The 26,599-nt window shown below is 41.1% G+C and overlaps 3 protein-coding genes across 3 annotated transcripts; 2 read left to right on the plus strand and 1 right to left on the minus strand.

The window, feature by feature from the left end:
- The first annotated feature begins 2,037 nt into the window (after nucleotides 1-2,037).
- LOC117147153 lies at nucleotides 2,038-6,239 on the plus strand. The gene is made up of 3 exons (XM_033313936.1): nucleotides 2,038-2,046; nucleotides 5,445-5,838; nucleotides 5,899-6,239. The coding sequence occupies exons 1-3, from the start codon at nucleotides 2,038-2,040 to the stop codon at nucleotides 5,979-5,981; spliced, it is 486 nt and encodes a 161-aa protein (XP_033169827.1). The 3' UTR covers nucleotides 5,982-6,239.
- Nucleotides 6,240-11,824: 5,585 nt separating this feature from the next.
- On the plus strand, nucleotides 11,825-13,159 carry LOC117147337 (casein kinase I). The gene has a single exon (XM_033314193.1). It carries the CDS (start codon nucleotides 11,942-11,944, stop codon nucleotides 12,974-12,976), a length of 1,035 nt encoding a protein of 344 aa, XP_033170084.1. The 5' UTR covers nucleotides 11,825-11,941; the 3' UTR covers nucleotides 12,977-13,159.
- Nucleotides 13,160-22,772: 9,613 nt separating this feature from the next.
- LOC117148830 lies at nucleotides 22,773-24,866 on the minus strand. Its single transcript, XM_033316480.1, has 3 exons — nucleotides 24,478-24,866; nucleotides 23,814-24,369; nucleotides 22,773-23,756 (listed from the first exon to the last, which is right to left on the minus strand). Exons 1-3 carry the CDS (start codon nucleotides 24,864-24,866, stop codon nucleotides 22,773-22,775), a joined length of 1,929 nt encoding a protein of 642 aa, XP_033172371.1.
- Nucleotides 24,867-26,599: the final 1,733 nt, after the last annotated feature.

Genomic DNA, 26,599 nt, shown 5'->3' on the forward strand with positions numbered 1-26,599 from the left:
TTAGATAAATACGTTTTAGCAATAGACTCGCATGGCCAGCAGATGGGATCAAATCCGTTTATGGGCTAACTGAATTCGGGATTAGTTTTACACTTGCGATCGTAAAACAAATGAATGGTTTAAGTTTCACCCAATATATTGCAGCAAAAAGAATGCCATTTTAGCAAGAAAAATCTTTTGGTGCATGTTTCGCCTATAAATTTGATAATTCGTGTTTAGTAAAGTTTAAGTTTAATGGTAATCGATCGAATTATGTATTCACAACTTTCAACCTGCCATAAACCCATCACATATGTCCACTTTCCAGTGCATATGTGTGTGGGGGGGGTCCTGTGCCATTGCGTTGGTGTGTGTGTGCGTCTAATAGAAAATGCAAACGTGCGAAATCGCATTAAATGAGCATTAGCGCATTGTTGGTTTAGTGCAGCGAGCCCTGTGCCACGCCCCCTGAACGACCGGGCCATCAACGCCCCTTAAACGGGCTAAATTAAAGCCGGAATTTAAGCTCCGCCATTAGGATGAGAGGCTTCATCCGTGAACAGTAGATATTTCCAGGAATTGAAATACTTTATGGCTTCCAAGAGCGCCAGAATAATAAAGTTTCTTTGGGTAAACATGTACCGATTTTAGAGGGAATTTTAATAGAGTTTATTCCATAATTTTATAAGTTTTAAATTAAATATTCAACAACTCGGTAATAACAGCATCTCAACGTTGAAAACATGAATAAAGCTTTTCACTTCTTATCTACTCCATTTTGTTTGAAAAATGAATTAATTGAGCGACGGCAACGCTGCGTATGAGTGATAAACCTAAAATCCGTTGCGCAATTCGTGCATTTTAATGAATGTTTGAATGATTCGCGCTTTATTTCAGTTAATTAGTGAGCACTTTGATCTGGAAGTGAAGTGACCGCGGGTCAAAGTTCATAATCCCCGACAATCCCCTCACCTTTGCCTGCCCTCCAGGAGCACTTCAATAAATTAATTTAAAGTTTAATTAAAAAATTGGTCTTTATTTTCAATTAGTGGCTCGCAAAGTGACCCACCCACTATCCCCATCCCGTTCGCCCAGCGACTTGCCCTCCCGCACCCGCACTTGCAGCTTTTCTTAATTAATTAACCAAATTAAATTTATGCACAACAACAGCAAGGGAGAGGGAGGCGAGTGAACGCCAAAAGGAAGCCGGGCACAATAATTATCAATAAACCTGACCGTTCCACCTTTTCGTTTTCTTTTTTATTTTTTTGAGCAGCGAACGGAGATGCAGAAGGGCGGTGGTGGTGGGTCACGGGGTGACAGGTGGAAGGTGGAAGGTCGAGGGGCACGGGCACAACAATGGCTATTAACTTACATTACCTAAGAACCTAAGAAGTGCCTGGCTATGACTTGAAAGGGGGAAGGGATCCACTGTGGGCACGTAAAAGAAACATTAACGCGCCATCTCGCTCGCGCTTGCTCGCTCTCTCTCTTTCTCTCTTCCTTGTCGGGGACACCATTCTGTTCCCATCGTCCTTTGGCCTCGAAGGTCCTTACTTGTTACTTGTTAACCCGAGGAGCGTCAGCATCCTGCACGTGACCTGGAACCAGGAAGCAGGAACCTCGAACCTCCAACCAGTAGCCAGAATCCAAGGACCGCCACCCCAATCGGGCACCAGATATAAGGACATGCTGTCGCTCCATACACTGGGAGTTCCTTTGAAGCATTCAAATGATAACGACATTAAGTCTCAGAGTTATATATTATTTAAAATATAATGAAACATAAGAAAAACACTAAATGATTCAACTAATTGCTATATACGCTTGGACAACATATGAAGTCAAAGATTTTCAGTTAAAATCCCAAAAAATCATGCTAAACTGGGCCAAAAATGCCATTCGACCTTTGGCTCGAATGTCAGACTAATATAATGTAAAACCTTTGTGCCCAGCCAAGCCATTACACTCACCTCCATCTTTCGGAGCACCATATATGTACATACTCGTACATCAACTTGCATCCAGGCCGAACTTTGGTCTTGCATGTCCATTAAGATGTCTCAGGTAACTAACAAAATGGGGAAGTCCCCTAGTACGAGTACGTTGGTGGGAATGGCATTCAGTTGGCTTTTGCGGGGAGTTCCACACTCCATTATGGCCACACGGTCGAGCGGGACAACTTAATTTCCGACTAGATTTCAATAATAACAACAACAGCAGGAGCAGCGGCAACAACTTGCACGGCAGCAACATCAGCAATGAATTTTAAAATATTCATAAATGAATGCAAAAAGAGTTTGTCGGGTGCTAATGGGATAAGGTGGGGTTCTATAGCCCCTGGATCACCCTTTCACGTTGTACCTCGCACTTATTGAGGTTGAAGGTTTACATTGCTGGTGTGCTGATGTTGCTGCTGGAGTTGCACTAATTGCTGGCGGGTATACTGGGTGAAATCAATGGCAACTGGCAGAGGCAACAAAGCCATCGCATCCATCGCATGCAAAACGCTCTAGTTCCACGCTCACTCCACTTTTCACTCGCTTTTCCCCCACATTTCGCTCGCTTTTCTCCCGCTTTTCACCCGGTTTTCCCGTAATGTTGCTGTTGTCGCTGTCAGTTGTAATCAACGTTCAAGTCACACCCCATCCACTCACCAGCAACTATCGAGCTCAAAATAATAGGTCTGAGAAATTATCAATTCATAATTTCAATATGTTTATAAGTTTGCAACTTTGTAGCAGCTATATTATATTATTTTATTTATATAATGATTTAAGCATTAATTAAAGTAAAACAATAAAACAGCAATAGTTGTTATTCTGTGGTAACAAACCACAATGGTGCTATTTGCTTTACCCCCGCTGTTTTGGCCATCTGCGGCAATTAGAAAATGTTACCGACTTAGAAATGCGTGGCGCCTGGCTAAATGGACGTTAATGGCCAGCTGCTGGCAACCAACTAATAGCAAAATGGCAAATACAACGGCAACATTGGCGGCAATAATAAAATTATCGCCGAAAGGGGAAAAGGGAGCACGGCCTTTATGAATTGCTCATACGCCCAGGTGGACACAACCGGAAAACGCGACGTGGGCGGTGGTTAATGGCGGAAGGAAGGAAGGAAGGCGTTGGACGCCCTGCGGGGGCGTGGCACGCGGTAGGCACATTAAAATGAAATTGCAAATTAAACATCAAAGTCACTTGGCGGACAGAGAGCAGAGTGGTATAGTGAAATGAGTTCATAATCGGATTTGACGACTTGTGAAATGGTTTCAAATGCGCCAGTGTTCAGTGGCGTTCATTCCGATGGAATTATAATCATTAGAGCAAAAGCCGAGCAAAAAACTAACTCACACCGATTGGTTGATTTGCGGGATGTGCAATGGTGGAAAGGGAAGGTGGGAGTGGGGCATTTAAAGGGGTGCCCAGGTGGGAAACTAAACTATCTGAATTACTCCCTTTGATGCAAGGTAAAATGTTACGCCTTTTCATTGCCGCGTTAGTGGATTTCATTTGGCAACCCTGTTTCAATTATCATTGTTTTATGTTTAGACCTTTTATACTTTTTATGTGAATGGGTTCTCTTATCTATGAATTTATTTCATAAATTTAGCAAATACCATTTTTGTAGATGGAGTGCAATTTTTAAGACATTTTTTCGTTGCTATTCTTAACTGCGCAAGAAACTAAAAGGATTCTCCGGACAGCACCTTAATCGCATTTCAGTTGCTTCTGCTGCCACCGCCAATAAACATTAAAAACAGGCGTCGACAACCTGCATTCGGGCAATCTGGCTAAAATCCACCTAGCGGATTCTTCAAAAATCGATGGGCAGCGACTGAAACTGAAAACTGAACATGGGTACACGGTGCGGGAAAACTGAACTGAAAACTGGCTGGGAAAACGGAGTCTGACGCTGTCAGCTCCTCGGTGGTGGTCACAGTGCCCCAAGGAGGAGTACATAGTGCCACCCGTAACTCCCGAAACTCCCAAAACTGTTGGCTCTGCGGCTTTTGCCGTCGGTTGACTGACGCGTATGCGTTATTAAATCTGCATGTGTGTGCGTACTCGCATCCTACACATGTATACGTTTGTACGAGTATATGTGAGTGTGTGTCTCTATGGCGGCGACAGTGTGCGTGTGCTGACAGCAATTTGCGTATCAATATGGGCACATAATGCTTCGAAAATGATTTCCAAAATTTGCATTTAAATTAAAAATTATATTTGCAACACAAACAGATGGACGGACGAGCGGATGGACGGAAGGAGGCTATGAGGCATAGGCATTTGCTCTAGCTGCTACAACGCTCCTCACCGCAAAAACGTCAAAAAATGCAAATTTAGCAAATTTTAACAAAAATTGTTGCTTTTAGTTGTTTCAGCGCTGCTGCCGATAGAAATGCGTTGCGCATACGCAACGTGGCCGCCACAAAATGGACGTGCACACCCACACACACCCGCACCCGCACCCGCACACACACACGCACATTCACTGGCACCCATACACATGCACTTGACAGCATCCGCTGGCCAAAATTTGCGGCTTTCGTAGCTTCTGTTTTTGATTAGGCAACCAACAACACGACAATGCCAAACACACACGGTCATATGTGGCAAGAGTTTTGGGTGCCAAGGGATACTATCTATATGCTTCTATTAGTGGAATCGCATGGGAAAACCCAATGAGATCGGCTCGAAACATAAGGACATGTCTCTCCCGACTGGTTAGTATTACAGATAATGTATCCTTAGAACATGAAGCTTGACTTTAAGCTCTGACTCTAAAGTTTCCATACAACTTATAGTATCTGTGTTATCTTGCAGATGAACCCACTTCATAGAGTTCATTAACTTAATTTTTTGTATGGCGATATCTGTTACCTCCCCGCCACGCCCCTGCCCCTAGCGCTTTAGCCCTTAACTTAACCCTTTTGCCATTTCCGGAAAACACCCAATAAGCTCCCACTTATGCAAGGCTTTCGCATTCCGATATTCCGACGGCGGGACGCAATTCCTCAGGATGCAATGGCGGGCATTTGTATTGTGCGACAATGCGACGATGCAGCGATAGGAAAACAATGGGAGCAGAGGCCAAAAGGAATCCAGAGCAATCCACGACCGGCTTGGGATGCTGCACTGGGCGGAAAAAAGGGATAGAGAATAAGAATAATTTAATGAAATAGACCAGAAAGTGGCTAAAATAACCATTGTTGAATAACAGGAATTTAGATGTTTGGATCTTTCGACTATTTTCATTTGGGGTGTCAAAATGCTTCATCATTTCTTTTACCAGTGTAGCAGCAGGGGTTTGAGTTCGAGTTGGCATTGATGTTGCTCTTGTGGGTTTAAATGGGTGTGGGTGGGTGGTTGGTTTCGTTGGACTCGAAGTGCTAGTGCCGGTGTGTGTCAAAACAAATTTCATTTCACATTCAATTAAATTAATTTTAACACCATTTGCAGTCGGGCAGCTGGCAGGGCAGCAGGACGATAGTCGGAGGACGAAGGACTCGGCAGGACGCGCCAAGGGGTGTGCTGACCCCGCCGAAGATGCCAATGCCGATGCCGATGCCAATGACGACACAGCAGGATATTCAGGACTCACGGCTCGGAACCGAGGAGCCAGGAGCCAGGACACAGGACACGGGACTCAGGACCCCCGACCCAGCAACCAGGAGCAAACACTCTGGGCCGAGAACACCGCATGCCTTTGCCACGTTTTCCACATTTCTCCACTTTGCCGTTAATGGTTTTATCTTTTCCTTACTTTCCCCGCTTCCGAACAACCAGCATGCACACCCCATAGATCGATCGAGAGAGCGAAAGCGAAGGCCCGGCAAACGAATTCGAACAGCGAGTTAATATAATTACAGAAATAAAGTCTGGAATTTTAATTAAAACACAACTTCATTTACAGCCGCAGACAACAGGAGGCCCATTCGAGTCGAGTTACGTCGAGTTCGGTTCGGTTCGGTTCAGTTCAGTTCTGTTCTGGTTTAGTTCAGTGGAGGCACTACGATGCTACGATGATATGGGAGTGAGACATTAGGGACAGCAGGATGCTAGGCGCCAGGACACCAACCAGAGGTTCAACCATAGAGTGGGGCATAGCTCTCCAGGCTCCAGTTTCAATGCTATAGCCTCCATAAACTCGATGGTTCGTGCACTTCTGACCTCTTTTCTCCAGGCTTGGTCATTAAGACCCTGAGAATGCCTTCCAGGCTTGAGGAGACTGTATAAAACTATATGGATCCTTTAAACTTAACTACACTTATTCAATTAGTCTGATGTAATCTTCAAGTAAATTAAAATAATAATAAGCTTTAATTAAATTGGAAATATATCTTGTGCAAGTTGTATACCAATGGATATGATTAACCTCCACTACTGGGTACCTCAAAGTCGAGGTCCTCGACCAATCTTACTGGTTTATTGCGCGTTGGCCTGGCAAATGGAGAATTGAGAATGCAGAATGGAGAAGGGGCAGCCGCATTTCAATTATGTTTTTACGGCTTAGAGTTAATTGAAAAGCAATTCGTAGGCAAACAGCAATCGGCGGACAGTCGATTTTCCGGAGTGAAAATGAGTGGCCAGCCGGGATCTTTTGGCCGCTTAAAAATTCATAGACAAATAACGCACAATAATATGTGTGTTTCGCCTATATAAATACGGGTATATGTGCCAAAATGGTTTTTGTTTTTGGTTTTACTTGATGCTCGCTATTGACTTTGGCGATTTCAATTAAAGCACGTAATTGATTAACATTGAAGCGAGAATAAAAATTGAAATTATATTTACTTTTTATTATTGTCCACCCAATTCCACCTCTATATTCGATTTCCATAAGCTTCGCAGCAAATGCATACACTGCCTTTCTTTGGGGGCCTTGAATTTATTTGCTTGGATCTCTAAAATGCTAGATAAATTGTTAGTGAGTAAACACTGGCAATGGGCTCTAAAGTACATAACTATTTTAAATGCTCTTGACTAGGGCTTTGCTACACTAAGGCCTGTTTATTTTTATGAAAACAATTTGAAAAGAATACTTAAAGTGTATTTAGTGCTTCGAATTTATAGAAAGCCCTCTTGTCAGATTCGATTTGTGTTTGTCGGAACTTTAAATAACATTTGCCATAAAGGAGAAGGGAGCTGAATAAATTTTCCAATTGCGTTGATTTGTAATATTTGCTGTCGTTTCATTAATATGCGATAAGCATTATTGTTTCTGGGCAAATGGCACAGCTCATACACGATTGCAAGACTGCAACACATCGATGATTATTGCGGCATAATTGTTGCAAAACTTGAACTCTTTGACCGTCCGGTCCATCGGACAATCGGCCAAGGAATAAAGGACACTGTCCCCATTTCCATTCACATCCACACATCTGCGCATCGCCGCACAGCCCGCTGGCCACCCTTCATCCGGTCTTAACCCCACTCCTGCCACACGCCTCGTTTTCGACCCCTGGCTCGGATTTGCATAATAAATGAGACACAAAAGCCAAGCGGCTACTGTCACATGGCCAATGGGGGAAACTGGCCATGTGCCATCTATAATGATGATAATAATGATGCAAATGCACACACTGCATGCACACTCCTCGAAAACAGGTGTAAAAGGTGTGGGGGCAATTGAAGTGAGAGTTGACTTGGACACAAATGCAAATGGTCGGCATATGCCCAAAGAGCACTGTGCGAAACAAAAGCTAACGTTATACAGGAACATGAACAATTATGCAGTGAAACGGGGGTAAATCGTCGAAAATACTTATATGATTCATATTTTTGCGCACGTTACGTGATTTTAAATCATCTGACTAAGCTCTCAGACCAAGTTTTGCCACTGAACTTGCCAAATTTTTTTCCAGGTGCAACAGCAGATGATGAGCTGTTGGAAGGGGTGTCGAAAACAGGGAGCGGGACAAATTGCAGGGGCAAAATGCAGGAGCAAAACAATATGCAAATTTTGTTGCATACTTTTCGGAGGCAGCGTGAAAATCATTGCAGCTAAGCAGACAGAAGACCCCGTACCACGACAATTTCGATCCAAAAACCCCAGACCAGAAAGTCAGACAGACTACTCCAGTCAGCACAATCAAACAAATACACAAATAGAGCGGGACGGGCTGTGAGGATAGAGCGAGAGGGCCAGAGTGGGCAATAGAGAGAGCAACATAATGCCTTTCCGGTATCCAATAAACCGACTGCACTTGGACAGCCCGGATTTCCGCCTGAATCATTGATGAGCTATTAAAGTCATTTATATTTTGCTGTTTGTTGTTCATCCAACTTCAGCGCCATCTTTCCGTCTCTATCAGCCCCGCTAATGCCCTCTCTCTTTCACGTCAGTGCAATCCGTCTCTTTCACTGCCTCTGCAATTGCCGGCTGTACATAAACTTTTGTCACGTTTGTTCTAGACACGTTGGCAAGTTAGTTCGTCCGGCGAGAGGATAACTTTCATATTCATTAATACTCATTTGCACCCGGGCATGCTATCGTTCGCGACGGATATTGAACTGGACCCACGACAGAGGTTAACGGCATCAATCAAAGCAATCGCAATTATATAATACCATTTAAAGATATTGGTGCACTTGTAAACGTTTCTAATAGTGTGCTACGGCATATCCATTGTACGGAAATTTAAATAGTTTTGGCACTTTTAGCTCATTATTACTAAATTCCAGTTTCTAGATCTTAATTATCTAATTAGTGGCGGACAAGTGTCATGCCGTCTCTTAAATGGCCTCCAATTCCATTTTAATGAGCCTCAAAACGTCGCAGGAGGTGGACGGGGGCGTGACGAATAGAAGAACACACAGCCAATGGCGATTTTCAATTCCCCGATTTCCCGAATGTGTTGCCATTGTAACTACAAGTTGGAGGAGGACAGGAGAAGAAATGGGGGGAGAAGGTGTGTGGGAATGAAAATTGGAGTAGGCAGGGCGAGTGGAAGTGGCGATTTCTACGACAACAACAGTTACAGGCACAGAAAAGCCACGACAACGACGACGTTGATGGAAATGAAAAGATAATTTACCCGCATGTTTCAACATCAGGTCCGGCCACGCCCACCCAAAAACCGCACGCCCAGACGGAGTTTCTAGCTTTGAGTCTGCGAATCGCTTACTGAATCTGAATCCGAAGCCGAATACAAATCCAGGAGACAGGAACAGGAGCTTCTGCCGTCATCATCATCATCATCATCGTCATCTGCCCATCATCGTAATCATCCAAATCGTCTTCATCATCGCAGCCAATCCTCATCATGATCATCATCATCGAAATACCCATTGTGGTAGCCACTAATGGTAATGCCTGACTATCTGTCTGTCCATCAGGCGGTCATGTTATGATGTAAATGCTCGGCTGCCAGCTCATCCTCTACTTACCGCTTCTACACCAAAAAAAAAAATGGTTATAAGAAATATATCCAAAAGTACATATAATATAAAATTGTAAAAATGCTACAATGTAGCTACCTTTATGACCATTTATATCGAAAAGGCTTGAGTTTTTCCATTTTACGCAATTTGATAATGAAAACGTTAAAATTTGGCCAACAATTTATTTGACAAAATCAGTCTAACAGTGAAAGGGGTTGTTAGTATTGGTTATAAGGAGTATAAAATGGTACTACTTTTTGCTGTGAGACCATTTTTAGTCAAGTTATAGCCAAAAAAGCCAACTTGAAAATTCAGTTTTTTATTAAAAATATTTATCCAGATTTTTTGTGAAAAAAATAATCGGCATTTTGATCAAAACATTGGAAATAATGCTCCCAATAAGGAATGTCATACCTCGTTGAGTTTGTTTTTTAAATCCCAATCAATTTGCATTCAAGTTTGCGAATTCTACGATTTTTTAATTTTTCGCAAATTTTGATGATGGTACCCCTTACAAAAAATGCAAAAATTTGGCCAAAATTTTATTTTACAAAATCAGTCTAACAGTGAAAGGGGTTGTTAGTATTGGTTATAAGGAGTATAAAATGGTACTACTTTTTGCTGTGAGACCATTTTTAGTCAAGTTATAGCCAAAAAAGCCAACTTGAAAATTCAGTTTTTTATTAAAAATATTTTTCCAGATTTGTTGTGAAAAAAATAATCGGTATTTTCATCAAAACATTGGAAATAATGCTCCCAATAAGGAATGTCATACCTCGTTGAGTTTGTTTTTTAAATCCCAATCGATTTGCATTCAAGTTTGGGAATTCTACGATTTTTTAATTTTTTGCAAATTTTGAGATGGTACCCCTTACAAAAAATGCAAAAATTTGGCCAAAATTTTTTTTTACAAAATCAGTCTAACAGTGAAAGGGGTTGTTAGTATTGGTTATAAGGAGTATAGAATGGTACTACTTTTTGCTGTGAGACCATTTTTAGTCAAGTTATAGCCAAAAAAGCCAACTTGAAAATTCAGTTTTTTATTAAAAATATTTTTCCAGATTTGTTGTGAAAAAAATAATCGGTATTTTCATCAAAACATTGGAAATAATGCTCCCAATAAGGAATGTCATACCTCGTTGAGTTTGTTTTTTAAATCCCAATCGATTTGCATTCAAGTTTGGGAATTCTACGATTTTTTAATTTTTCGCAAATTTTGATGATGGTACCCCTTACAAAAAATGCAAAAATTTGGCCAAAATTTTATTTTACAAAATCAGTCCTTCAGTGAAAGGGGTTGTTATTATTGTCTATAAGGAGTATAAAATGGAACTACTTTTTGCTGTGCAACGGAACGATCACAACCAAATGATCCACGAGCGAGCGGCATTTAGCTCCTCCTCGTATTGCCAAAAGCCGGTTTTTCGAATTCCTGTCATAAAATATTCATTTCTGTTGCCCAAAACTATAAAAATAATAGTCTGTATGAAATGGGCCATTAGCGATGCCAATTAGCTTTACAAAACAGTTATTCTTTTAGCTGTATGACCATTAGGTTATGTTAAGTTATGATGAATTATTACCTTGAGACGTTCATATTTTGTCCAGAAATTTTGAATTAATTTTTCTCACTGTACGATGATGATAATGGACCCGGCTGCAGCCTCAATCCCGCTTCATTCCAGTTCAAATATGTCGCTTCCGTCTTGTCATTGGGTTTGCAGGCAGCCAGTAAGGCTACTGCCGAACTGAAATTTGCCAGGGGGATATACATATACATACATATGGGTGTATTACGGGGCATAGGAAAATCGGACGATATGGCGGACATGTCGGGTGACATTTAAGGGGGTATGGAAGAAGAAGATGGCACACGCACGGGCCGAAGACCCACAAATTTATTGTTCTTAAACATCTGAGAGCCCGGGTCCTGGTGCTCCTGCTATATTTGAATGCCAAGTTGCCAGTTGTCACAATGTGAGTGATATATAGCCAAAATGTCAAATGTCAGCGAAAGACATTATTACTGGCTAGTTGATCCGTCCTCGTCGCCTCCACTTGGCCCCAAACCCCGAGTTCCTCAGCCGTCTGCTTCTCATTTGTGCATTTGTGTCTCCGTCTACGGATGCCGCCGTCTGCCAGGATAATCGATACGCACAAGTACACACTCACACACATACGCCACTAACAGCCCGGGCAGGATGGCACATTAAAGGATTGGATTGGGCTCGCCCGTATCCAGGCATTTCGTTAAATCGCAGTTAAAGTGCAGACCCTGGATGAGATCAACGTGGCGGATACTTAATATCGAGCAGTACGTCTCTTTAGATGAGACAAACTATAAGAACCGTTATTAAATAGCCAATAGATAGCTTTGGTTTGATTTAAGTATGGTTGGTAGCTGATCTGGAAAAGAGTTACCTTTTTAATCGTCGTCAAAATTTTTCTATAGTTTTAAACAGTTACGGGCTCTCGGGACTTGATTTGTTCATTCCTGACATATTTAACTTTAGTAAGCTATTTTTTCATCAAATTAGACAGAAAACCGAGCCCGGGAAGGAAGCAGCACAATGGAACGACTGCGCTCCTCCCACAACCGCGAGGTGCGAATCGGCAACTATAAGGTGGTGCGCAAGATCGGCTGCGGATCCTTTGGCGATATATATCTGGGCATCTATATCCACAGTGGGGAGCGGGTGGCCATCAAGGTGGAGAGCAGCAAGGTGCGCCATCCGCAGCTCAACTACGAGAGGCGAATCTACCGGGCCCTGAGGCCCGCACCCGGTTTGCCTAGGATTAGGTACTTCCACAAGGAGGAGCACTACCAGGCGATGGTGATGGATCTGCTCGGACCCTCTCTGGAGAGACTTTTTCAGTTCTGCGAGAGGGCATTCACCATCAAGACCGTTCTGCTCCTGGCCGAACAGATGCTTCGCCGGGTGGAGTACGTCCATAACCGGGGATTCCTGCACCGCGACATCAAGCCGGACAACTTCCTGATGGGTCTGGGTACCATGTCCAAGCAAGTGTACCTGATCGATTTCGGGCTGTCCAAGAAGTACCTTGACATAACCACTGGTGTGCATATACCATATCGCGAGGAACGTTCCTTGACGGGAACAGCCAGGTACGCCTCGATTGGCGCCCATGCGGGTGTCGAATCCGCCAGAAGGGATGACATGGTGGCCGTTGGCTATGTCCTTATGTACTTCAATCGGGGTTCACTGCCGTGGCAGGATTTGAAGGCGTCCACCAAGCAGCAGAAGTATGAACGCATACATGAGAAAAAGATTTCGGTGAGCATTGAGGTCCTTTGCGAGGGATTTCCCTGCGAGTTCACCATGTACTTAAACTACTGCCGCGGCATGGGATTCTACGATAAGCCCAACTACGACTTCATCTGCCGCATGTTTCGGATGTTGCGGAATGGTCTCAATCTTCGACCGGGTCTCATCTACGACTGGGACATGCTGATGATGAAGTTCCACAATACTCAGAAAAATCCTGGCATTGGAATGCGTGTATTTCCACCCAAACAGAAGGAAGATGACGGTATCAGCGGTGAGCCGATCATCAAAGATGAGAAGTGCAACTACTGGCCGTGAAAAATCCTTAGAAATCGTCAAGTTTCCAGCTTGCATTATGTAAATCAATAGTCGGACTAAATTAATTAGTAACCTGTAACTAGAATTACTGGAATAGTCACTCACAAATAACATTTATAAATTGCATGCATAAATAATAAGTGGGAGTAAAAGTTAAATAAAGTATTAGAATTTAAATTGTAAGCCCTTGTATAATATTTAAGTGCAACATTTAACCAAAGCGGCACTTGCTTCGATTACTGTATACATACATAAATAAGCTGCACCTTTATATCTTAAATATTTGAATATTTGTTTCCCTAAGCAAAGTTTAATTGGATCAAAAATAAATATTCGTATTTTTAGCCCCATCTGGAGCAAAGAAGGTCTTCACCTCGCCTTAATCCCCAACATTACAATTCCTTGCTGGCCATATGCATTCTATGTAAATCGAACCGATGGGCTTTTTTCCCAGCAACTATCAACTGTTGCCCTTTGTTTACGCACCGACACAGGAAACAGTGATTTGAAGAGTGGACACACAGATGGATAGCGACCAAGTAAAAACGGAATCCCATTTTTGCTTCGACTCCGCAAACAGATGGTTCAGATGCCCACCTACATACATACATGTGTACGCACACCCACGGCTAATAAAAGTGGTTCGGATTTTCCAATTCGAAAGAGGCGACAACGATGGGCCACGCCCACTGGCCAAGGATGGACGATGGAGGATAGTCGATGGGTGCTGAGTGGGTGGCATCCCGGCAAATAGAGCAATTTAAATTGGAACGTGATTATGCAAACGTTTGCACAGCTTAACTCAAGTGCCGCTCCGTGCCGCTCGGCCAGTTGGCCAGTTGCCGCTGCTCACACATGGCTAAGAGTGGTGCCGAGTGGCAAAGAGTGGTGCAGCCATCGGCAGAGGGGGGAAACCAAAAAAAAAAACCAAAAAAAGGAACAGAAGTAAGCCCCAACCCATCCAGTAGCTGCATTACAAGTCTTAAATCAATTTTTAAGGCCAGCCGGCCACCGCACAAAAATCCATCTAAGTGCAGCATGTCTGGCTTAGGCGCCAAGCACTTAGGTTCCACCATCGCCCAAGGACACGCAAAGAAGGATATTGAACAGTAGGAACATCTGGCTGATTTGTGGTTCCTTCACTCCGAGTGTAAAATCCCAAATAAGAAGACTTTACTCGTTGAGTTTTTGTAAGAAACTGGTTTTATTTGGAAATATCTTCGGTTTAGATAGGTGACATGAGAATCGCATCTTAAAGTAAATGGCCTACGCAGAGGCCTAAGTAAATAGTCCCCGCCTTATCGAGGTCCCACGCTCGGGCACATCTGCCTATCTTGAGCGGCGAGGACCTTATCTGTGGTTTCCCACTAAGGGACTATTTTAGGAGGCGGGGAACGATCTCAAGTGACTGACTCATGTGGTGTGCACATGTTTTTGAGCAATGCACCCATGTCGCCTTAGATAACAAAATCCTAAATATAATTTATCGCTCTCGATTCATTTACATAAGATATGAACGGAGCCCAAAATTGTAAGTCTTTAAATATATTCGTGTTCATGTGTGAACATTCTGCCAAAGGGCCAGCAAAGCTGAGATGTACATTAGTATATTAGTTGCATTTATAACAGTAGTGGACTGTATTTATTTGATATATGTTCATTTATTTTGCAACTAAGATTTCAATGGGCCTAGTTTTTCTGGCTTTTAATTTTATTGGATTACAATTATGGTTTATATTATTTTTAATTCAACAATTTGTACTCAATTAACTTATTTTAAACATTTTGCTTTTTCTATGTAGAAGTACATTTTCTATTAAACAACGATATAGTGGACTGTATATTTTTATTTGTTATATTATTTTATTGTTTATTTACTATTGATATTTATAGTACTGGCAACGGACCTGCAAAGGTTATTGCTTGCATTCTTTGTTGCACAGCACATTTCCGTATGAAATATATTATTAATACTATCATTAGTATTAAAGCAATAATTAAACCAGCATGTCCGGAAATATGATGGAAATGTAAATCTTTCAATTTTTGATGGTTCTCTTTCATAAATTTAATTTCATTATTCAATCGTTCAAATTCCTCAGTATGATTTAATATTGATAGTTTCAGCGGATCCCAAATAATCTTCGGCACTTCACTAACTTCTCCTATATAAGGTGTTGATAATAATTCTTCACTTTCGGACTGAATGTTATGGTGGGCAACTAGAATTTTATCGTCGGTTCTTGCCGTACAATATGGCGCAATGCTTAAAACTCCTTGCTGAGGCAAATCAAACAATTCAATTTGAGAGCCAGTACATTGCAGACGGACTTTTGAATTCGCAGGAACCTTACCTGAGAATATTTGTATTTAGCCTACCGTGATTAATATCAATCAACAGGCTTATAATGCCTGCTTGAATTTTTTCGCCTTCTTCAATCAATGAGTGTAGTTGTTTCGTAATCATAAAGAATTTTATTGATTCCTTATAAACATAATAATTTTCTTTAAGAACTTCTGTCATGTTCTCAATTCTTATTTGCATACTTCTAAAATTGGAGTTAACATCTTCTGTTGTTCTCTTTAATAGATTAGAAGTTGAATCAACCACAGATGTTTGTTTTTGAATTAGTTTATCAAGGTTGTTCTGGTTATCTAACAAATTCTTCATATTTTCTTCTAATTGCTCTCTATCATCTTCATCCATTATACCAAATAAAATATGATACAAGGAACCCATAAATTCGAAAGGAGCACGCTTGCTTCTAGATCTAGACTGCATCATAAACAATTTATTGTTTTCTTCAAGTTCCGATAACTGACTTTGCATATTATCTAAGACTAGACTACATTGCTCTTCAAAGCTATGAAGTCTTTCGCAAACTTTCCTCATACTTTGTATAAGCGCATTACCCTTTGTTAACATTTTAAAATATGGATCCATTTTATAATAGATAACCAAATTCCAAGAAGTACTCACAATCTCAACATCTCCTAGCGGGTCTAGATATATTGCTGAGGTTTTATTTATTTTGTCTATAGAATATCTTGGTGCTATATCTTTAGGTAATGCGCTAGAAACTTAACAACTTAACACAAACAACAACATTGCCATAATGATTCCGATCTTGGACATTCCCGATGTCGCTCTAGTTCGTCTTTTTTGGCTCTTGGTCAGCCTCATTTTTGTCAACAGACTTTATTCCTTCCAAGGGACAAATTTTAGTAATGGGTCTAGTGATATATCCTTCCTGCATCTTTACTTTAGCCACTCGGACCTTATCATCATTCCCCTTATGCACCTTTTCCACTTAACCCAGAAATCTTTCTTCATTTTTTGGATAAGTCTCCACCTATCCAAATTTCCGATTTTTTCATCTTCCATTGGTTCGACTATTTCTAAAGGTGGTCTTCCAATTAAAAAATGACCTGGTGTTAAAACTTCTTGTTGGTCCTTCTCACTAACTATAGTGTATAATGGCCTTGAATTTAAGCATGCTTCTATTTGACATAAAAGAGTTGACATTTCTTCGTAAGTCAAAATAGTGTCGCCGATTATACGCTTTAAATGGTATTTCATTGACTTAACTCCAGCTTCCCAAATACCTCCGAAGTGAGGTCCTGCCGGGGGAATAAAATGCCAATCAATCCTGTCCTTTTCAAGCTGCGCTGCAATCGTTATATTTTCTTGTATTGCATTAAATAACTCTTGATCTAATTTTCTTGCAGCTCCTACAAAATTTGTTCCGTTGTCTGAATAGATATTGGAACATTTTCCCCGTCTAGCAATAAATCTTCTGAGTGCTGCTAAAAATGCGTCTGAAGTTAGATCGCTTACCATTTCTAAGTGTATGGCTTTGGTGGCCATGCAAACGAATACAGCAACGTATCCTTTAAATGTTTTTTGGCCACGATTTTTTGAACATTTAACATAATAAGGACCTGCGTAATCTATTCCAGTATTAAGAAACGGGAATGTCATCGTCACTCTATATTTTGGCAAGTTACCCATTATTTGCTGAGCTGTATTTTGTTTATACCTTGCACACGTTACACATTCTCTTAAATACTTTTTCAACGAATTTTTCAACCCGAAAATCCAATACTTTCTTTGGATATAGTTTCGCATTAGGTTTATCCCTCCATGCAATGTTTCCTTATGAGCATTTTTTATTAATAAGCTTGTTAGGTGGCATTTTTCTAAAATGATTGGATGTTTAACATTAAATTCTGCATTGGAATTTTGCAATCTTCCTCCAACTCTTAGAACCCCATCCTTGTCCAAAAATGGATTCAATGACAATATTTTATTATTTGTCTTGATTTCCTTTTTGATTTTAAGGCACTTTATCTCTTGCCTAAACTGGTATTCTTGTTGTTTCTTAATAACAATTGTTTCCGCTATTCTTATCTCCTTTACTGAAATAATTGATGAATAGGCTTTATTTCTTGTTTTCATCTGCACGAATCTATTTATGTATGCTATTATACGTATAAGTTTTTCTATACTGGAATACCTTTCTATTAATTCGTAAATAGGATCATCTATTTTGTCATTTAATACCGTATTTATTAAGACAGGTTCTTCTACAGACTGCTGCCGAGGCCAAAGTTCTTTTGGGTCTGCTAGCCATTTCGGACCTTTCCACCAAAAATCACAGTTGATCAACTGGTTAGAATCCACTCCCCTGGATGCTAAATCTGCTGGATTATCCTCTGACTTAACATGATTCCATTCAGTATTTTTTAATTTCCGAATGTCATCCGTTCTTCTTTTTATAAATTTGATCTTACTTTGACCACTGTTAATCCATGCTAAGGTAATCGTGGAATCACTCCAAGCATAGATCTCCATTATATTGTCAATTGATCCTTTTAGTCTTTGGATTAATTCACTAAGCAGGTGAGCTGCACACAGCTCGAGTTTGGGAATTGTCTTCCTATTTTTTATAGGGTTGACTCTACTTTTGCTAGCTATTATATTAACATGAGGTCCTACTTTAGCATAGACTACTGCAGCATATGCTTTTTCGGAGGCGTCCGCAAATCCGTGAATCTGAATGACTGAAGAACTGTTTGAATTAATCCACCTTGGGATTCGAATATTCTCTAACAATAATAAATTTTCTTTATATTTTTCCCAATAATTTTTATCTTCTATGGATAATTCCTGATCCCATTCACTTTTATTTATCCAAAGTTTTTGAATAAAAAGTTTTCCTGAAACCGTGACTGGTGCCAACCATCCTAACGGATCAAATATTTTTGCTAGCGTTGATAACACAACGCGCTTATTTATATTTTTTGATTCATCATTACAATTTACGCTGAACTTAAATAAATCATTTTGAGGTTCCCATTTTAGTCCTAAAGTTTTAACACATTCATTTTCGATAATATTGAAAACCTTATTGTCCCCTGTGTCCTCCACAGTGGTTAATATTTTGGAATTGTTGGAAATCCATTTCCTTAAGTTGAATCCAACTTTCTGCAATTCATGGAGAATTAATGTTATTAATTTATTAGCTTCTTCTACCGAATCAGCTCCAGTCATTAGGTCATCCATATAGAAATCATTCCTAATTATTGCACTAATAACTTGGTTTTTACATTTATCTGCAATATCTACCAGAACCCTGGTAGCCAAATATGGTGCAGATGCAGTTCCGTAAGTGACTGTGGTTAATTTATATGTTTTAATTTTTTCTTTTGGAGAATTTCTCCATAAAATATATTGATATTTTTGATCATTATTATCTATTTTAATTTGTCGGTACATCTTTTCAATGTCTGCCGAAACAACAAATTCCCATTTTCTCCATTTAATAATAATGTCAAAAATATCTTTTTGAACTCGTGGCCCAACCCACATTATGTCGTTCAAACTTTTGTTATTCGTAGTTTTTGCTGAAGCATCAAAAACTACTCTCAATTTGGTCGTAAGGCTTGAATCTCTAATCACTGCCTGGTGCGGTAAAAAATATTTGCCTTCATCACTCACTTCAATCATGTGTCCTAAATCCATGTATTCATTCATGAATTTAGTGTAGTCAACCTTAAGTTTTTCATTTCTTTTTAGTTTTTTCTCCAGATTCATGTAACGAGCTATCGCTTGTTTCTTTGAATCTCCTAAGGTGACATCCTCCTTGAATGGAATTGACACAATGTATCGCCCATCTGAATCTTTTTTTGTCGTTTTGATAAATTTATTTTCACAGATTTCAGACTCGATATCATCTTTTTCTTCTTCTTCCACTTCCCAGTAGCGATCTAACTCTTTTATTTCTATTGTTGTGGCTACAATGGTTTCTTTTCCTTTGGATTTTTTACATCCAGAAACTATCCACCCGAAATCAGTTTTTTGCCCAAGGAGACCGTCTATTTTTATAACTCCATTTTGCAGAATGTGAGTATATACGTCTGCTCCAATGATTAGATCAATGCGACCCGGTTTATTAAAATCGGGGTCGGCTAATCTAAAGTTCTTCCATTTTTTCTGATCAACATTAATCGTGTTGACTGGAAGTGCCTTCATAAGTTTTGGGAGAATAATTGCTTCAATTTCTAAATTTTTCGGAGAATTTCTTATCGAAATAACCGCTTTGTGCTTGGAGATGCACGTTCCTGTGGAAGATACTCCACTTATTTCAGTATGAGACCGAAATTTTTTCAATTTTAGAATCTGTGCAGACTCTTCTGAAATAATTGTGCTTTGAGAGCCACTATCAATCAATGCTCTTAATTGTTCAAAGCCTCCATACCTCGACTTTACTTGAATCAAGGCCGTGGCCAACAAGGCTTGACCTGTTGTTCTACACGTATTCACTTTTTCTGGATTATGACCTGCAAAGTGAAGTAACGTGTGGTGAGGTTTACGACAAGTCGAACAAAGCTGCTCGCTTATACATTTTTTACCAAACGGATGCCTCAGACATCTTAGGCAAATCCCATTTTTTCTTACCCAGTCAGACCGTTCTGCTGGATTCATTATTTTAAATTTATGGCATTGAATTAAATAATGCCCTGGTAGTTTGCAATATGCACAATTGTCACTATAATTTTTATTCTTGTTATTATTAATCATTTTCTTTACAGGTTTTACTTCCTGTGAGAATGATGATATAGAATTGAGCCTTTGCTCTAAAAAGTCCATGACATCAGAAAGTGCCTGTATTTCTTTTGTCTTTTTAACATGGCTTTCATATAAATTGAGTGATTCTTTATTGAATTTCCGAAGAATTATGTGAGCGAAAATTGCATCCACATCTTCTGGTAATTGTGCCTTTAATTTTATAATATAAATTGACTCGTTAATCGTGTCAATAAATGTCTTTATTTGCTTATTGGATTCTAAATTTAAATTTGGCATATCCATAAGCCTATTCATATGATCTGAGAATATGTTTCTTTTATTCTCATATCGCTTGGTCAAAAACTCCCAAGTGGCTTCATAATTTTCTCCAGAGCCGAGCAGTAAATGAGTAACCATATTTCTGGCTTCTCCTTTTAATGCTGACTTTAGATAATTAAATTTGAGAGAAGGACTGAGATCCTCTCTCACATGTATGAGCTCTGTAAAGAGTTCATTAAAAAGATCCCATTCTTTGGAATCACCAAAGAAAGTGGGAATCTGTATTTTAGGCAGGGTTGGTAACTCCTCCGCCTTAACAACCGTCGACATTTCAGCTTTATTTATTGTGCCACTGAGTCGACTATTAATGGCTGTAATAATATTTTGTTTGTCAAATTCAAGTTCGCTAATTTCTTCTTCGAATAGCGAGCTCTCAAAATGACTATTCACCTGTTCAATCAGGTTATCTATTTTATGCCATAAAAATTCAATTTTATTTTTCCTTATTTTAAGGAAATCTGGACTACTGTCTATTAGTTTAGACGTATCTTCTAGATATACTCGAAATTGGCCAACATTATTTCGAAATGCCTGCTCTACTTTTAAAGCGTTGTTTTGTGCTATACCCTCTTTTTCAGGGTGACCACACATTTCAAGGTTTAATGTAGGGGGAGGGTTTGATTTAGGGACAGTGTTTGATTTAGGGAAAGTGTTTTCTACCGACTCGCCCTTAATTTTTTCATTTTTATTTTCAATTTTTTCTAACACCATCATTATTAAATCATACTGCTTCGCGTTAAAATATTCATGATCGACAACGCCGATCTTTAACAAATTGCTATGATTAGCAATGAAACATTTTTGAAGCTCATTTAATTTTAGAATTTCTACATCTGTTAATGTTGGTTTTACTTCCAACTTTCTAATTTCCAAAATAATTTCGGACTGCTTCTTAAGGAATTGAATAGTCTTTTCTGACATCATTTTAAAAATTTTTTGTAATTTCTTAATATATATAGTACGTGTATATGTATTTTATATGTATTTATATATATATGTGTGTTTGGATAAACAGAAAATTCTTGTTTTGACTTAGCTGATGTCGTTGTTGTTGCTGCTGCTGTTGCTGCTGTTGTTGCTGCTGTTGCTACTGCTGTTGCTGCTTCTGCTGCTGCTGTTGTTGCTGCTTCTGCTGCTGGTAGAGGCTCCTTTGAATTTGACTTCCTTCTCTTCTTTAAGGCTCCGTCGATGTTTAAAGATGATTTTTTTTTTTTTATTTGGCACGTTTTATTATTTTTGTAGTCCAGTCAGATTTTTTGTTTTTTAGCCATTTATTTCGGCATTTATGCTCTTTTGGCATATACACTGCACTCTATTTATGAGCTGATTTAATGCTATTAGAGCATTTATAAGGCACTGTTTTCAGGCACTTTTTATTTAATTTATGCTCTTATGGCATATACACTGCACTCTATTTATGAGCTGATTTAATGCTATTAGAGCATTTATAAGGCACTTTTGTTATGCACTTTTTAATTTCACAATTGCTGATGTATGGCCTCAAGCACGCCTTACCACAATTTATAATGGTACACAAAGCAACCTTTAGCTATAGACTATAAGGTGCTTGTTTTAAAACATAAAAGATTCTTTTGTATCTTTTTGCTTTTTATATTTATACTCTGTTCCTTACCTTTGGTAGGGGGAAACAAGAGTCACTTATTTTTGCTACCTTTAGCTGTAAGATGCTTAAAGGAGCTGGCCTTTCTCTGAGTTCCTTACCTTTGGTAGGGGGAAACTGCAGAGTCGATTAAAGGCTCGATTGACCAAATGTAAAATCCCAAATAAGAAGACTTTACTCGTTGAGTTTTTGTAAGAAACTGGTTTTATTTGGAAATATCTTCGGTTTAGATAGGTGACATGAGAATCGCATCTTAAAGTAAATGGCCTACGCAGAGGCCTAAGTAAATAGTCCCCGCCTTATCGAGGTCCCACGCTCGGGCACATCTGCCTATCTTGAGCGGCGAGGACCTTATCTGTGGTTTCCCACTAAGGGACTATTTTAGGAGGCGGGGAACGATCTCAAGTGACTGACTCATGTGGTGTGCACATGTTTTTGAGCAATGCACCCATGTCGCCTTAGATAACAAAATCCTAAATATAATTTATCGCTCTCGATTCATTTACATAAGATATGAACGGAGCCCAAAATTGTAAGTCTTTAAATATATTCGTGTTCATGTGTGAACACCGAGGATTAACAAATTAGCAAGAGGAGTCGTTGGCCATTAACGAACTGACTACTAGCTACATTACCAATCTAGCTTTAAAAACAATGTAGCAACTCTCCTTTCTTTTATATTATTATATTTTTTTATAGTTTTAAGCTTATTATAAAGCATAAGCTTATTATTATATATCATTTTGAACAGTCATCAAATTTATTTATTCATGCACCCACTCCATCCATCGCCTTAGTCTGCCATTGCTGCGCCCCGCCAGCAATTCCAGGATGAACATCCCTGTGGCCAGAACAATCACCAGTCCGTGGATACGGTACGCCCCGTTCATTATACTTTTGGTGATCCTGCGCAGGAGAACTGGATCGTTAGAAGCCACCTTATGTTTCTTCTCGTACTGTATGTACCTCCTTTCGATGTGGGCCATCACCCCGGCGCTCAGCAGCTGTTTGATCTTCCGATCGATGGCTGGCCGGAGAAAGAATCTTCTGGGAAAGTAGATGACGAGGTGATACATGTAGATCGGCTGGCGAACAAAGGTCAGACGGCTGATGTTCGGGTGCTTGTGATTCCAGTAGGCCAAGTTACTGATCAGCGCGATTGTGGTTAGTCTTTCGTCCGGAGCTGCCCTCTGAACCAGCTCGAATCGGGCCGAAAAGTCTAGGGGCTGCCGGCAGGTGAGCTCCAAGGGATAGAAGTCATGGTACCCATTCGCCACCATGGTGTAGTTGTCCTTAATCAAACCACTGAGATCCTCGGGCAGCGGGCGGTGGCGCGAGAGGCGAAGAACGTCGAAGAGTCGCGCCTGATAGGCACATCTCAGGACCAGAGTGAGTAGCATCCAACTGGCCAGTAAGTATCGAAGGAATCCCTTGCCCGGCAGCCTTGGATTGGGTATCGGATTGCCCACAATCACCGTAAACAGATCCTCCATTGGATGACTCAGGCCCAAACGGGATCTGAGCCAACAGGTGCTCAGCACAGCCAGCACCAGGATCATGATGATCATGCCCCACACTTTGCCGCGAAACGGCAGGATCAGCGGGCCAAAGCGACCCAAATACCGATCCCTGCGCACCACCATCACAAAGTGGCTCTGGTGGTACGCGGTGGACTTGGAGAACAGGGAGCGACGCTTGTCCGAGCCACTCAAGCCGCCGATGGCTATCGACACAGTGCCATCTGCCAGCTGAAATTTTAAAACTTTCAGAAAGTTGTGACACTGATATACTTTATTTCAAATTACCTGCCTGAAGCAGCCGGACACGTTTCCCTCTCCAAAGATCTGGCTGGGTTCTTGGGGCATATAAAGCTGGATGCGAAACTTTAGCGCCTTGGCCAGCAGCTGGAGCAGATCCCAGTCGATGCCGGAGAGATCCTCAGCCGGAATGGACTCATTGCTGGCCGGAGGTGAATCCTTGTACCGCTTGTAGATCAAGTGGGGCGGCAGGTGGGTGGCGCTCACATTGAACGGACAATCGCCCAAGTGGCCATTCCGCACGGGATACAAGTCCGGCATACTCTGTTGCGGCTCTCCGGTGATCCTGTCGAAGTGATTGATTTGCCGCACCGTGATGCCCGGCGTGCAGTTGGCCTCGAAGAGCTTGTAGCTGTAGGTGCCCACCGTTCCGTCCTCCAGTTGGGCCACCACCACCACATTGACGAAATTCATCCGCAGATTGGATTTCACAATCGATCCAACGGTCTGCCTAACAAATTGGGGACTCTGGATATCCGACACCACCACTATGCAGAAGAACTCGCGCTCCAGCAGCTCGTCGGGAAAGATGAACACCTGACCTCTGCAAAAGGGCATTAAACAATTAAATGAAACCTACAACTATTTTAAGCTCTCAAAAATATTAAATAGATATTTTCTCTGCTAAACTGAAAACCGGAGTGTGCCTCACGTGAATGCGGTGTGGTCGTTGACCACGAAGAGTGTGTACTCCCAGGTAGTCTCCTCTGCAGTGCCCTTGTGGAGCAGGACACTGAGGTCCGGAGCGAGGCTGGCCAGGATCTGGTCTACCAGCTGTCGCTGGCGGTCGGTCAGCTCATATCGACACTCCACACAGTTCTCTCGAACTACCAGCGTATTGATCCTATTAGCAATGTAGTTCCTAGTCAGATAACTCGAGGCGTTCGCCAGTCGTCTGGTGTTGAGCTCGTTCTGCGGATTTCCCATCCGCGAGAGGAGCACATCTCGACCAGTTTGTTGTGCCCGCACCGAAGCCCACATCCCATCCTGAATCCCCGGCAGAAGACAGCCGGAGAACAGCCACAGGATAGCGAGGCGCATGACTGAATGGCCGTTGTGGAAACCGCGACTGGACGCTCTGGTAGCCAGGACATCTGAGACCCGGTGCTAATGTAATTGGCGATAGCACTTGGCTGATATGATTAATTAATTGCCAAGACTCCAATATTGATTGACCATGTTCGATATTCCTACTAAAGTGAGAAAATTGAGGTATTATAAACATATAATCACCTTTAGGGCTTTACAAATAAATCAGAAATATATATGCTCTTTCGGGAAATATAAAATAAACTAATAAAAAAGCTGATGATTATGATTATCGGGTGAGGTTTTTTACATTATAGCAATTCCTAAAATGTTATTAAATAGAATACGATTCAAGAAGCTTAAGCATTTCGCCAGGTATAAAGACCACGATGTCCTTTCAAGATAGGGCTTTCGATCCCCGAGCATCCGAGGCGCCAGGGACAGAAATAGAAATTTACGACCAATTGGGCGGGCTTTAAATTGAGTCAAGGCTGGCGGCGTCGCCACCCACTCGCCACCACCCCCATCCACGGTCTTGGCCATCAGTCATGAGCCATGAGCCGTGAGCCATGGCCAAAAGCGAAAGGCTGGAGCAGAGGCAGCAGCGCCACCGAGAGCGCACTTCTTGGTAATTTAAGAAGCATTGCCGAGGCCACGACTTGACCAGAATGTGGTCCGGGGTGGCTTAGAGTGGTGCAGGGCGCCTTTTGGGTTCACTAGATGTTATTTTACAAGGACACGCGCACAATTTATAATAACGTCGTCTTCGTCTCGGGCTTTTCTTCGTCTTCGTCGTTGGCTTTGGCTTTCTACTCCGAAAGACGCTTTCCCTTGGCCAAAAGGAAAACGCACCCACACATACACACACCCACTCTCACTCACTGACTAAGTAAACCAAGTTTTGGGTGTGTGGGTGTATGTGTGTGTTTGCAAACGAGAAAAATGAAGCGAAACAATTCCAAGTAAGCAAACAAAACTGATGGAAGATAATCTACTTGAAGCATACTTTAAGGCGTATCTAATGGTCCTTTTAATGTTTAAACACGCTTTCGTCCTCGGCCAGCCACCCACCGCCCATCACCGCCCACCGCCGCCCCCTCTCCCAGCCCACCGTAAACGCTGCCCGGCCAAACCAATGTCCCATGTTTATTTTATCCACATCATCAGCGCTCAAGTCTCCGGAGCAGGGTCCGAATCTGCGGCTGGCTTTTTCTCACAGTAGCCGGCCAATGTCACGTTCAGAGCGCCACCCACCGCCTCCCACTTGCCACCCAATTCGCCACCCACCATCTGGATGTACACTGCCGGAAAATGCATATTACATTACCACCATTAATCCCCACGAACAAAGCGATTTTGGATCTTTAATAAAAATATGCAACAATTTTACTATTTGAATTTATAAATTAAACATTTAATTAATTTAAACTAATTTAGTCAACCATTTGCTATAAATAATTTTAAAAACTGTGTTCGAAGAAAGGAGCATATATTATTATTATTATATTATATATATTATAGCTTATTTTCCACATTTATAAAGTTCATTTCTCCCAGTGCATTTTTCTGATTCTTTAGCCTGTCGTTGGTCGTCGCCTCGTCTGCGGCTTCTTTTCTGTGTTTATTTTATCATCATAATTTCGCATTTCTGCCTTTATGAATTTTTAATTTGAACAGTCAGGGAAATCCGCATGTCTAATGTCTAATGGAGGCGGACTGGAGATAAGTCGGTGATCTAAAAGGAG

The sequence above is a fragment of the Drosophila mauritiana genome, chromosome X, assembly GCF_004382145.1.
Source record: "Drosophila mauritiana strain mau12 chromosome X, ASM438214v1, whole genome shotgun sequence".
Taxonomy (NCBI): domain Eukaryota; kingdom Metazoa; phylum Arthropoda; class Insecta; order Diptera; family Drosophilidae; genus Drosophila; species Drosophila mauritiana.